The 14,262-nt window shown below is 42.0% G+C and overlaps 1 protein-coding gene across 5 annotated transcripts in view; it reads right to left on the bottom strand.

Annotated features, from left to right (window-relative positions):
* Window positions 1-8,076: 8,076 nt before the first annotated feature.
* The window catches only part of LOC147032751 (DENN domain-containing protein 5B-like), a 95,090-nt gene continuing 88,904 nt past the window's right edge, over window positions 8,077-14,262 (bottom strand). For 3 of the 5 annotated variants that reach the window (XM_085870612.1, XM_085870614.1, XM_085870613.1), the window contains 3 exons: window positions 10,809-10,935; window positions 10,118-10,292; window positions 8,077-8,954 (listed from right to left, as the gene is read on the bottom strand). In XM_085870612.1, coding sequence (XP_085726738.1) covers window positions 8,771-8,954; window positions 10,118-10,292; window positions 10,809-10,935 — 486 coding nt within the window. In that variant the 3' untranslated portion in view covers window positions 8,077-8,770. Of the gene's footprint in view, window positions 8,955-10,117; window positions 10,293-10,808; window positions 10,936-14,262 lie in introns of those variants that run through there. The other 2 variants (XM_085870615.1, XR_015055347.1) reach the window with 2 other exon arrangements.

The raw sequence follows: 14,262 nt of genomic DNA, 5'->3' as shown, positions 1-14,262 counted from the left end.
AGTCCTTTCTTGCCTTTATAATACAAGAAGCACCCACTCCCTATGGGAGCCATCAAGGGGTCATGTTATTATATTTGTGCCTATTTTACTCCAAGGGGTCCAAGGATTACACAACCCAAAAATGGTTGCGATCGGTTCAGCCGTTTTTGCGATACCTGGGAACAGACAGACGGACAGACGGTGAATTATAGTAAGATGAAAGTTCAAATATATAGGTGAATAAAAATGTGCCTCCTCGGGCTGGTTTTACCTCTGATGCCCCACTCACACTCACCTGCTTAAGATTATTGGGTGACTCACAAAGTCACTATTACCAATTCACACTGAGGCACTTCAACTGGGTTGTGGGAGAAGGAAAATTAGGCAGTTTGTGTTCAAAGATGGATGATTTGGATGAATGAATAATGCAATTCAACCACTGGAAACCATTGTACTTAACAATGCAAAACTTCACCAGTGAATTTATATAGGAACCCCTTTCACACACAGAGGGCACGATTAAAGTCGATCTGTACATGTACGCACAGATTGTACAACGGCAACAGTACAAGGACAGGACTGTCATACTACCCCCATAAGGGGAAACAGAAATTCACATGAGATTGGCTCCACTATGGTTAGCTAAGAAGTTGAGCAACATCTGTGCACTGGAAGACCCCCTTAGCTGGCAAACCATTTTTGACAAAATAGACATTGAACAGCTCCCTGCTGCTCACTCATGGGCTTATGGCATTCCAATAGGCACTGATGTCTCTTTCTGTCACTCACTCTCCTAAAGGTTTATGGGCAGGTTTGACACTGAACTTGGTTTACGAGCTGGTCAGTGACTACTGTTGTCTGCTGAGTACTTGCTCTCGATCTGTGCAGTGTGTGGAAAGCCACCTTGTCATTGATGTTGCTTCGTCACACCAATTGTCCCCTGAGTTGCATAGTCATTGCTGATACGTGAAATATGAAACATAATTTAATGGGGAAGTGGCTATTATGCGAGATTAAGTTAATAGTAAGAATGGGATCAGTATGTCGAAGATCAGTAAATTATCCTTTCCATAACAATGTAGTTTCTTTGTGTAATCTAAAACACTCTTGCTCACAGCTCCGTCCCACCAATTGGGGTAACGCCATATACGAGGGTCTCCAAAAACATTGACACTGCTCTATGCTCATCCTTGTTTGTTTTTCCTCATCTATGAAGAATTTAATTGCCACCATTTACAGTTGCTCTGGTGTTGGTTAACATACTTCAGTACATGGCTGAGCAGATAAATCCTTCTGTGAAACGATTGGACTTAGTCTGTTTCATTTCAAACACATGCAGGTGTGGCTTGCAGGTTTGCATCAGTTCTTGCAGGGGAAGGGCATTGTATCGGCGGCATTGCCCCCTGTCGGTGGGGCAGGAATTTGGAATATATTTCAGGTCCGAGGAATATCTTGCCTACTCTTCACGAAGGACACCATCGAATATTTAAGGTCCACCAACTAATACAGGTAGATGGGACGCCCAGTTTAACGTCCATCCAAGGGGCGGCACACATATTGATGCCTTGCCCTACATGCGAAACATCAGGGTGGCAGTGCACAGCAGGGCTGAGATTTGAACCTCGGCTACGCAGCTCAGAAGCGAGTGTGCATACCTCTGTGCCATCCAGCGCAATAATATTCATCTTTTGTTATTATACCTGGCAATATAGCCTGGTGTGTTGGCGCAGTGGTTAGGGAAGCGGCTTGGGATACAAAAGGTCCTGAGTTCAAGCCCCGTTGGGCCACTGAATTAATACACCAGGGGGTTGACTCAGCCTGTCATCCTTCCGAGGTCGGCGAAATGAGTACCAGTATACTGGGCCGGTGTATACCCCGGTTAAAATAGGTGTACCATATCCCTGTGTCGAGGCGACCAGGGTTGTGTCAAGAAGGGCATCTGGCGTAAAACATGTGCCAAATCACTATGCGGATCATACGGATGATCCGCTGTGGCGACCCCAAAATAGGGAGCAGCCGAAAGAAGACGACGACCTGGCAATGTTCATTTCAGTAAAGTTTTTCATTTGGTGCATTGCATGGGGAAATGCTTCATGAAGCACATCGTCCTTCAGCGATGGTATTCACAGCCCTCTGACATCTTTTGTGCATGTTTAAGATCCAATAGGAATTTAAACGAAAAGTATGTGTCAGGGTGAGAGATGCATCACCTGAAGTATATGTTGTGGGCAATATTTTTCCCATATTTAAAACAGAGAATTACAACCTCAACTCTCTTTTCAAACTTTGACAAAATCACAAGCTGGTCAAACACTTGGAACATGTCTTACAATTCTGACAAATCTCACACTCTCTCCGAAAGGACCATCTGGCAACCCCCCCCCCCCGCCCCAGCCTTCCCCTCAATCTACTTTCTCAACAATCCTCTTGAGGAAGTTCATTCATTCAAACTCCTGGGTCTTACTATCAGCCACAATCTTACTTGGTCAAAACTACATTTCAACATTGGCCTTCAAAGCCAACAGCTGACCAGGCATCCTCCATTGTACAAAGTGGTTATTTAGCACACCTGAACTGCTGTCAACATACAAGGCCTTCATCTACAGCTCTTTCCTATGAGCTGGCACCCTTGCCTCACACCATACTGAGATTGACACTGGGAAGACCAAGGCCTTCAAGATCATTGGAATCTCCTGTGATGAAGCTAAGTCTGGACCCATCACTTTCACATCGGAGAAAGGTTAGTGGTCGCTCTGCCTTCTTTCGCCTCCTTTCCAATCTTGCACCACCTGCTCTTAAAAAAAAAAAAGTATAATACAGAGGACAAAAGCAGACTTGTCAAAGACAAGGAACAATAGGAAATTGGAATAAAAGAGGATAGTTATGAACTTGAACAAGAAGCAAGAAAACAAGAAAAAAACATGAGGATGCAGGTGATGACTCAGTGGTGCTCACCTTACTTTTCATCAGACTCTGTGGGGCAATGGTTATAGAGCGTCCGCTCGAGTCTGGGAGGTCGACGGTTTGAACGCCAGTCGAGTCAGATCAAAGACTAAAAATAGCCCCGTCGGGGACTGATGGTTATTTCTCCAAGAGGTGGGGTGAAAATGAGGGATTGGGGGAAGGGGTCACAGCTCCCACTTCCTGAAGCAGTACGGTCATGGGGAGCAGAACTCAAGTTCACAGCACGGTCCTTACGTTTCAGGAAGAGTTTGGTCGGCATCTGGCTGTGAGTTTCTGAGATTTATATATAAATTACCTGAATTTGAGGTGAAACCCCCCTTTTTCAGCCTCTTTTAGGAGCAGACCTAGAAGGGAAGCACAACCCCATGCGACCTAACTGTTCTGATGTATCATACCAAATTTGGTCCATATTGGTGACATAGTTTGTGAGGAAAATATGTTTTAATGAACGTGAGGGATTAGGGGAAAGAGGCCATGGCCCCCTTAACAGGGGAGATATGGCCACGGGAAGCACAACTTAAGGTTAGGACATGGGCATGATGCTGCATGGTCATTTTGGTCTGGATCTGGTTGTCGGTTTTAGAGAATATTTTTGAATGAAATACCAATATTTTGGGCAAAACCCACATTTACACCCTTTAAATGGGAAGATCTGGAGGGGGAGCACAACCCCATGACACCATACTCTTCTGATGCATTGTACCAAATTTGGTCTGTATCGCTCAGGTAGTTGTGGAGAAGATGTTTTAATGAAAACAAGATGACCCGTGAACCCAATGGGTTCTCGTTGTGACAGCGGTTGATGAAAATAACTCTATTCAAGAAAAAAAAAAGATAGCTCCAGCAAACAATACCGCTGAGGTTGCTTGCATTGATGAAATACTCCCGAAGAGTACTTCACTGAATTGGGAATTGATATTTTAATTTTTTTTTTTCTTGTCCCATTTGAACGAAACTTGAAACTGCACACCGCAGGCGAATGTTGAGTAAGGTGGCCCTAAAATTTTTACACTATCATGTACCATTTTGGCTGTATTTCGGGAACATACATACAATGTGAGAGTTTTAGTAATATATTAGGTGACCCGTGAACCCGTTGGGTTCCGGTTGTGACAGCGGTTGATAAAAAAAAAATCATTTCAAAAATAAAAAAAACATAGCTCCAGCGAACTATACCGCTGAGGTTGTTTGCATTGATCAAATAATCCTGAAGAGTTCTTGACTGAATTGGGAATTGATTTTTTAATAAAAAAATTTTCATTGCCCAATTTGAACAAAACTTGATATTGCGCGTCAATGTGAAAAAAATTAACGGAGAAAAGAAAGTCTAAAATTATTGTGCGTAATCTTCTGAACAATTTTATTTATTAAAGAACACGGAAGTATTAGATCAAAATGGCGATGTTTATTTTATGCTTAAAAATAAATCGTTCTTTGTCTTTACTTAATGTTTGAGATTTTAAAATAAATAATTTCAAGAAAAAAAAATATAAAAAGATAGTTCCAGCGAACTATAACACTGAGGTTGTTTGCATTGATCAAATTCTCCCGAAGAGTACTTGACTGAATCGGGAATTGATTTTTAAATAATTTTTTGTCGTTGCCCGATTTGAACGAAACTTGAGACTGCACACTGCAGGAGAATGGTGAGTAAAGGTGGCCCTAAAAAAATTTGCACTATCATGTACCGCTTTGGCTGTATTTCAGGAACATACATACATACATACATATACACAAGATGAGAGTTTTAGTAATATAGAGAAGATAGATAAGGGATTCGGGGAGAGGCCCATGGCCCCCTTTCTGGGGGAGATATGGCCATTAGGAGCACAACTTAAGGTTAGGGAATGGTCCTGATCCCTCGTGGTGAATTTGCTCTGGATCTGTCTGGTGGTTTCTGAGAAGATTTTAAAAATAAAATACCAATATTTGGGGTAAAAACCACACTTTTACCCCCTTTATAGGGGTGCATCTGGATGGGGAGCACAAACCCATGAGACCTTGATGTCCTGATTCATCGTAGCAAATTTGGTCCAAAATTGGTCGGGTAGTTTGAGAAATGTTTCAGTCAAATGTTAACGGCCGGACACAGGGACCCACTCCATCAGCTAATTTCAGAGAAATAACATTAAAAAAATAGGACCACCTGTCCTGAAGCTGACCTGGATCATTAGCGACAGTCACTCAAACTCCATTCGACCCTGAATTTTTTTTAATGCTGTGAACAAAGTTTGGTACATCATGGGTGATGAAGGTTGAGGTCAAGTTTCATTGAAATTGTGTGTGTAGTTTTGGAGAAGAGAGCAAATACCTATTTTTTTTTTTTTTGAGGGGAGGGGGGGGTCAAAAAAACACATTGACCCCTTAATGAGGGCAGATTTTGATGCGGTCAATAAACTTTTGTTAAGCATCAGATGTGAAGCTTTGTGGCCAAATTTCATCAAAATCGTTGTTTCGTTCAAGCAATAATGAACGACTCACTGACTGACCGACCGACTCGCCTACGTACACTGCTCAATTGCATAAGCTCACCTTACTAAAGTCCAGGTGAGTTAAAAATGGTACATGTTGCTTCCTTATTTGATGCTTAGCATTTAAAAAAAAGGATAGAGCACTGACAAACAACCACAGGTTGGCAACCTTTGTGAAGGCTTGATGGACCTAATGTCCTTCTCCTCCATTGAAGTGAATTAAAATGCAAAAAAAACAAAAAACAAAAAGTTATTTAAAAATAATGATTTGACTTTTTGAAAGTGAATTAAAACACCGAGACATTTTTGATAACTGAGACACATGCTGGCAGGATAGTCTGAGCTCCTGCAGTACACGGTTACGAGGTCCATCTAAAAAGTAACGGGACTGACCACAGAAATTTTATTCCAAAAAATATATTGAAATCACAGCTTGTCCCTTTCAAAATAGTTTCCCTCCAGTCTCACACACTTGTCCATCCTCTTCTTCCACACTTCGGTGCACCCATGGAAGGCTGTTAGCTCCGTCATCGTCCGTCATCGTCCGTCATCACAGAGCTCCGTGAGCTCCGTCGTCACCGCCCTTTTGATGGCCTCCACATCAAGAAATCAGGTCCCCTTGATTACCCCCTTGAGCTTGGGGAATAGGAATAAAATCACAAGGGGAAAGGTCTCACGAATATGGGGTTTGCTCCAGAGTTGGCACGTTCCTCTCTGCCAGAAACTGTCGGATGCTCAGGGCACTGTGAGCAGGGGCGTTGTCATGGTGGAGCACCCAGGCGTTGTTCTCCCACAGATCCCTCCTCTTGTCCCGGATTTATCTCATGAAGTGCCGGAGGATCTCCTTGTACACGTATTGATTCACTGTTTGACCCTGTGGTAGAAACTCGAAGTGGACGATGCCCTTTATGTCAAAAAACGCGATGAGCATCACCTTGACCTTCGATTTCGACATCCTTGCTTTCTTTGGTCTTGGTGATGCCGGACTTTTCCACTGACGACTCTGCCGGTTGGTCTCGGGATCGTATTCGAATATCCACGATTCATCGCCAGTAATGACTCTCCCGAACAGGTCTGGATCGTCCTCGAGGCGCTCGATAATGTCTTGACAGACAGTGACTCTGCTGTTTCTGGTCCTTGAAGAGCTTGGGGACCATCTTTGCGCATTTCGAGATTTTCAGTGATGATGCTGCAGACAGTTGCCTTGTTGATGGAAAGTTCCTCAGCAATTATCCGCACCGTGAGTCAATGGTCTGCGCGCACCATCTGCTTCACATGCTCGATGTCCGCCGTTCTGCTCGTTGAAGGTCTTCCAGACCATGGATAGTCTTCACCCTCCTCCTGTCCGTCCCTCTTTGAACCTGTTGTGGCATTCAAATGCACATGCACGTGACATCGTTTCTTCCCTGTGGACTTGCTTCAGCATTGCGAAGGATTCAGAAGGTGTTTTGCCAAGCTTGGCAAGAAACTTCAGATTGGCTCTCTGCTCACGACTCAGACTAGACAACGTGTAAAGCATGACCTGTAAATCATCACACAATAAGCGCAGTCAACCATCACAAATCATATATATTGTGAAAGACTGTCACGCAACCCGTTCCTGCAAGTTGTGCAAGTGGAGCACACAGCAGGCTCAGTCCCGTTACCTTTTTAGATGGACCTCGTATTTCACATGGACAAACCTGGGTGTGGAATCAATGCAGTGAACACTATGGATATGACTGTGTTGGCCCATCAGTGAAAGGTGGTCTGGACCTCTTTTTTGATTCCTGGTATGTGGACTAGCTCCTTTGCAGTCAAATGAATAATGGTTGCCTCATTAAAGTAAACAAATGCCCCCAATGTCCTCATCTTGCAGGTGATGTATGTAAAAGCTCCCCCATGAGCCTTTAACAATGACGAGGAACTGCAGAGTTCATAGAACACCTTAATCCACATAGTCTTGAGAAAAGAAAAAGGATATTGAGGAGGGGGGGGTGGGGTCTACGACCAACAAATTTGATTGGTCGTGATGACATAAAGATGCCATAATATTTTGTCCTAGTACTGCTAAACGGAAGGGTTTGGAAAGTGTCAAAAGGCAATTTGTGTTCCAATGTTCAAGAATATAATTCAACTTAAATAAAATAAAGATTTTAAAGGTGGTGGAAATATGTTTTTTTTCTGAAATTTACTGCTGTTGATGCAGCGTCTTTTACACCACTTTAGTAAACACGTTACTTCTTCACACCTGTTGTTTACGTGACCTTTATGACGTCTTTAAAAACAGCAAGTTTCCTGTTTGGAATGATTTTCAATTTTGTTTGACTGTCAGGCAGACAGACAGTAAAAAAAACACAACAAAAAAAACATCTCACTCCTCTCTGTGTATGCGCGACTGGGACAAATTCAGAGACAAAGTACTGCTAAACTGCAGGTTAATTTTCCGATTCATGTTCAAAATATAACAATGAATTGAAATCAAGTTGTTGTTCCTCGATCATAAACTGACGTATGTAGACGGATATAAATGAACCAATTTCTTAACCTCACTTTTCGCTTTGTGTGCGGGGGTAACAATAACAAGCAAACAAAAGTAAATCTGATTTGAGACCCTGTGGAACCAATCGTTAAAAGTAAGGACACAGCAGATGCAAAACATGCACAGCCATCACAATTATAATTATCAATATGTCTGGCAAATGTTTATTCACCAATACACATGCCTTGCGATGAGCTTTTCCATCCATAGCTTTCTTGTCACATTTCAAACGTGGAACAAATGACTGCACTACATACAGGACATTATTGGTGAGGTTCAAGCTTTATCCAGTCCTGCAATTTAAAATACATTCAGCTGCACAAAATATCAGCATATTAAATGGAAGTAGTAGTGTAGTAATAATGGCATTATTTGTTGTTTTTTTTTATTTTTTATTTTACATAAAAGCTTTATAATTTAAATAAGACAAACATAATACTCAAAGGAGTGCACTGCCCTCTTTAAATTGCACGTTTTCCAGTGTTTTGCCGTGAGGGTTCAGGAATAAAATGCTGCAGAACCTTCATAAGAACACGGCAAACGGCTACTTTGCCGTAATCATTTTCTCCGATTTCAAAACCATCATCTGAAATCAGGAATCTTGTCTAGGCTTAGAGTCTATTATATTACTGTACAGCAGTTTTAAATCATTAACTAAAGGGGAGGTGAAATGGCATATTTCCACAGCGGTGTGATCAAGGCAGGCTGAATCAGTTTGTCTCGAGTCATGATGTGTTCATAAAGGAGCCTTTTACAAAGCCAACACACGCAGGGATACTTTGGGCCAACAGCTTCCTTCCACGAGGTCGGTATACACACTGGGTGATATATCTTCTTATACCTGAAGGCCTTTGGTGAGAGAAAGTTCGAGGGTGATGTTGAACTCTTGGAGGCTCTGCAATAGTTGCACTAGTGACAGGAGCAAAGCTGGGTTGCGGAGTGCCGCCCACTCTTCATACATGTATTCCGCTGGACCACTCGAGATTATCAGCGGAAGCCAGCAGTGTAGGCAGTGATCTCTGCAACATAGTGAGGTTGGGTTAGTGCTGGAGGTAAAATAGTGTTCTTGTAAACCATTAAACCTAATTCCATACTTTTTATGAGTCACAAGTGCAGCACAACATAAATATAAAAGGATCGGATTATTCTCATTATGACAGCCAGTTTCACACACAAAGGGGGCTCACTGTAATCAATCTATCTATAATTCCAGCAATCTCAGTGTGTCTGTTAGTCTGTCTGTGACCGCTGTTTCTCGACAACCACTGGTCCGATCTAATTGAAACTTGCCAGGTATATTGCTGGGGACCTGAGTATGTGCCTTTTCAAGGTTTGATATTAATCGGACAAGTGGTTCCCAAGTTATGGCCATTTATTGACCAAACCAATGACAGGACAAGTTGCTGCGTAGGCGTGGCCGACGGGGAAAGGGCGCCTTAGTTACCAATGACAGGACACATTGCTTGGCATTTTGCACCCACAGTATCTATCTTCTATCTTCTCTCTATAATTCCAGCAATCTCTGTTTGTTTGCCTTTCAAAAGATTTGAAATTAATCGGACAAGTGGTTCTCAAGTTATGGCCAAGTTGGAGCGCGTTCCTCATTACGGGTTAGAATGTACGGACTTCCGCATAGTGATGACTTACTGTATTCTAATAATTTCTCGATTTATTATGCGCATTTATAGATAAACACAATGCCCCAATCCAGTCGTCGTTTACGAGAGCGTAGGAATGGCCTGTGTGGTTGCTTGAAAGTTTCTTTTTTAATGTATAGCCATGCACATACGGGCACGCGAGAGTGAAGGAACGGCCTGTGGTTATTGTTTCTGGCACACGGTTTGAAAGTTTTTTTTTTTTTTGAATTGTTACTATCCAAGTTTAGAATTGCCACTATTAAAGTGCCCAAACAATTGCACCAAAAAGCAAGAACAAAACACCTTGTACAAATCAAATCAATGACCAAACATGACTGCTCATAGAAATGCTTCATAATTGTGTGAGATACCAAAAGATAAACCGTGGCAAACACTTGTTCATTTTGAGCTATTCTGCCTGATTCAAAGATGAATGGCATAAAATGCACCAAAATACTGAAATTTAAGCAGAGCATTGTTACCGTGTGACAATCGGCAAGAGATAGCTCACAAAAACAAAAATTAATAAACGATTAATCCGATACCTGGCTCCAAGGCACACAAGGAGTTGAAATTTTCCATCCTTCCCAATGTTGCGCTGTGCTGCATTGATGCTTGTAATTAAATGGCAAAAAGACTCACGCCCATCAGGACACGGCAACAGGGCTCGACTGGGATTTTCAGGATTACCAGGGCTTTCCAAGTACAAGCAAACCTTTCCTGCTCCCATCCGGCATTGGACAAACCAGTTAGCTTGAAAGCCGGTGAAGACACAAAATGTTCAAACGGAAGAGACAAAAGCAATCAAAGGACACAGCTCATTGAATCACTTGCCAACTGGCAAACTATTTTCTCATACTAGAGAATAAAATGTCACAAGAGTACATTTGATAAATCAACAGACAAATAATCCTGGTGTCAAGTTGCTCAGTAAATTAATAACCGATTTAGGTGAACGAAAGACAAGGTCACTGGCCAAAGCATTCATTTAACTTCCAACTACCAAAATCATGAATTGTGAACAGATAATGTGAAAACATTTGACTTTGCATATTGAATCAGCGTTCAATCTTTAGTCCGCTTTGAAAGGAATGCGGTAGTCAACTGGCTGCATCGAGCCGATAGAAGTTTCAAAATAATCACACTGAAAAAGAACTGCTGCAACAAGTAAGTCTACAAGGAAGCATAAGTTGGAGATTGTGAAAGCAGAGATGCACGAGAGTGCTCATATCTTACCGAGAAAGTCCCATATGAAGATGCTTCGTTGGAAAAGCCGCGTAGACTTGAAGCCATGATGGAAGAGTTGCTCCAGGGAAGGGACAAGGCCACCCTCTCCACATAGTAATGGCATCAGACTGCCCCTCTGTGTGACAAGGTGCTGCTCTAAGCAACTGCAAATGCTTATTCTTTATCAAACTAAGTTCTGGGATGAAAAAAAAGAAGAAAAAAAACAACTTGGTGGATGATTTGGTGAGGTGACAAGAACAAGCTGATTGGAGGTTGGTTAAGGTCTGGATGTTTAGGGTGGCCATAAAGTCTGGAAACAGGCGAATATACATTTTATATCCGCCTTGAGAATCTTTTGAAAGGTAATGCGAGCCCCCCCTCCCCCCCCCCCAGTTCCATGGACGTCTGGCGAGTTGACTTCTACCTTCGCTATGACAGTTTCCTTCACCTCGTCAGATAGGGATGGTCATCCAGAACGGAGTTTGTCCAACACTTCCTGTATCCTTGAATTTTTGAACCAGCTTCCCCACAGTGCTTGGGGAGATGGCAGCTCTTGCAGGATGACGTGCGTTGAAGTACTCTGCTATCCGTCGATAAGACAGCCCTCGCGTCCACTCAGCAGTATCCTCAATGCGTTCGTCTTCCATCAAGAATATCTTCAAACTGTAACAGAATGTTGTCTAAGTTTCCAGACTTTATGGCCACCCTGTAGAACCAGCCTATCAGTGGGATACAAAACGCACACTGCTCAGCCTGGCGAAAGTCTGCGTTCTACCGAGTAAGGTTATAGTTCTTAAGGAAACCAAGTGCTGAGACGAGAACAAACAAACAAAAAAAACCCCTATCTTTGTGAAAGACATTCAGAGAAAAACAAAAAACACACACACACACACACACACACACACACACACACACACACACACACACACACACACACACACACACACACACACACACACACACACACACACACACACACACACACACACACACACACACACACACACACACGAGGTCATCCCAAAGCGATACGAGACCCAAGGGCATCAAATGGCGCAGAGATGCCGGGAGAGGATGGGAGAGGGGGCAAGACGACGGGAGGAGGGGAAGAATGGGGGAGGAAAATTAAAAAGGGAGGAGAAAAGTGTGGTGAAAATTACAGTGTGGTGAAAATAATATAAAATAAAGCACGAAATATTGGAACACAGACGCCGCACAGAAAATGTGACAGTGTCTGTGCAATTGTGAATCCGAGCAGATGGGATTCACGCTGAAAACGAAATAGCCTGCACCTCTTGTGATGAAAAAGATAATTTCACATAGAGACAGGAATCTGCATGGAATCGAAAGTGTGAGGAGGTGCTCCCTGTTTTTAGCAAAGAAAAGATCAAGCTTCACAGAGGAAATACTAGAAGGGCACTCGGTAGAGAGCATGCCTCTGCCAGGATGACTAGTTTACGTTTTGCATCCCGCTGATGAGGCCTGGTGTTGGCTTTATGGTTAGGGTGGTGGGCTTAGGATCCTAGGATCCTGAGTTCAAATCCCACTCAGCTGTTGAATGAATACCAGGTGGGGTTGACTCTGCCTGTCACCCTTCCGAGGTCGGCGAAATGCCAGCTTGCTGGTATCCTGTGTTGAAGTGGCGAGCCGTCCAGGATTGTGCCCAATAGCCAAGGAGACTGCTTAGGCAGCACGAACGCTCTTCTACACAGAGGATGGTCTTAATGGACGGATGGATACCACTGATAGGCTGGATCTGGATTCGGAACTGAACTAAAATTTAATCAACTCGTTCTCATCACCTAACCAACTCATCCACCAAGTTTCGTCCGAATCCATCCACAACTTTTTCAGATATCATGCTATATATATATATATCATTTTAGCCCTATCGCTCAATGGTGAAGAATCACTTTAAAAATTGTCAGATCCAGATTCGGATCTTCACCAATATCGAATCAATTCTTCCATGTTACATACCCAACCTTCTCACCAAGTTTCCTCTGAATCCCTCCACAATTTTTTGATATATCCTGCTACATATCGTTTTTGGCCCGAAGTCTCAATGGTAAAAATAAAATAAAATCACTTTCAAAATTCTCGGATCCAGATATGGACTCAGATCTTCACCAAAATTCGAATATTTCATTCGTGTCACATACCCAAGCTCTCCACCAAATGTCATGCAAATCCATCCACAACGTTACGAGATGTTTTGTTCGCAAACAAACAAGAAAAAGGCGACACTTGCAAAATCAACCCCCTCTCCAAAGGTTGCCATGGATACATCAAATTGTGCATTTCATCAAGATTAAAATTGACAATCTTAATCAAAGCTCGGGTGAATCGGATGAAGACTGATTATTTTTCAGAATGAAATAGATTATTTTAGCAGTTTGACCTTTTAACCTCAAACATCGTTGCTTTCCCAATTCAGTGATGGACTGTGCAAATCCTGTTCAACTTTCAAGTTAATATGATGTAAATTGACAATTTTTCAGACAAAAATTAACGATTTTAGAAGTTTGACCTTGAATTGAAGTTTGACATTTTGAGTTTTGTCAAAATTGAAGTCAAACAAGAAGTTTGACATTTGGAGCTCAAATATAGTTTATTTCCAAATTTAGTGACACAATATGCAAATCCTCTTTAAATTTCAAGTCAATCGGATGAAAAACGACAATTTTCGAATTTAACCTCAAGATGAGGTTTGACCTCAAAATCAATAGTCTTCTCAGTTGAGACTACCTCTCTAACTTGGTGAAGATCGGTTTTAAACTGTGACCTGCAGGCGATTGACAGACAAACAGACAGAATAACAAAATCGACTGACCAATATACTTTAAAAATTTTCGATTTTGAAAGAAGCAAGAAAGATGTCATGCATAGCACGATACTTGCAAAATCCATAAAACAAATTCGACCTTCAAAAAAAAAAAATAATAAATAAATTGGTGGTTGAATTCAATGACAAAATACACAAATCCTTCAAATTTCAAGTCAAATGGATCAAAATTAACAATTTTAGAAATGACCGTCAATTTCTTGGCCGATGTTGACCTCACAAATAATTGGTGGTTAAATTCAGTGACCTGGTTTGCAAATCCTGTTCAAATTTCTAGTCAATTGGATGAAATTGAGGATTTTAGAAATTTGGCTAATTTGTTGACTTTTAGCCTATGTTGACTTTTTCACCTTTTGACCTCAAAAACAATAGGCTTCTTGCTTATGACGAACACTACCATGTAGTGAAGTTTTGTGAAGATCCGTTTAAAATTGTGACCGGTCGGCGATAAACATCCAACAAACAGACATACAGAATAACGCACGCAAACCCACCAATATACTTGAAAAATCTTCGATTTTTGCAAGTAATAAACACAGACAGGGGTGAAAACATAACCTCCATCCACCTTCAGTGGCGGAGGTAAATATGGCATTGCACCTTTCCTGGGTCTTTTGG

This window comes from Eptatretus burgeri, chromosome 2 (genome assembly GCF_056783735.1).
Source record: "Eptatretus burgeri isolate ZD-2024b chromosome 2, Ebu_testis_v1, whole genome shotgun sequence".
Lineage (NCBI taxonomy): Eukaryota > Metazoa > Chordata > Myxini > Myxiniformes > Myxinidae > Eptatretus > Eptatretus burgeri.
Note: the sequence above shows the minus strand (reverse complement) of the source record. Positions and strands in the feature narration are given on the sequence as shown.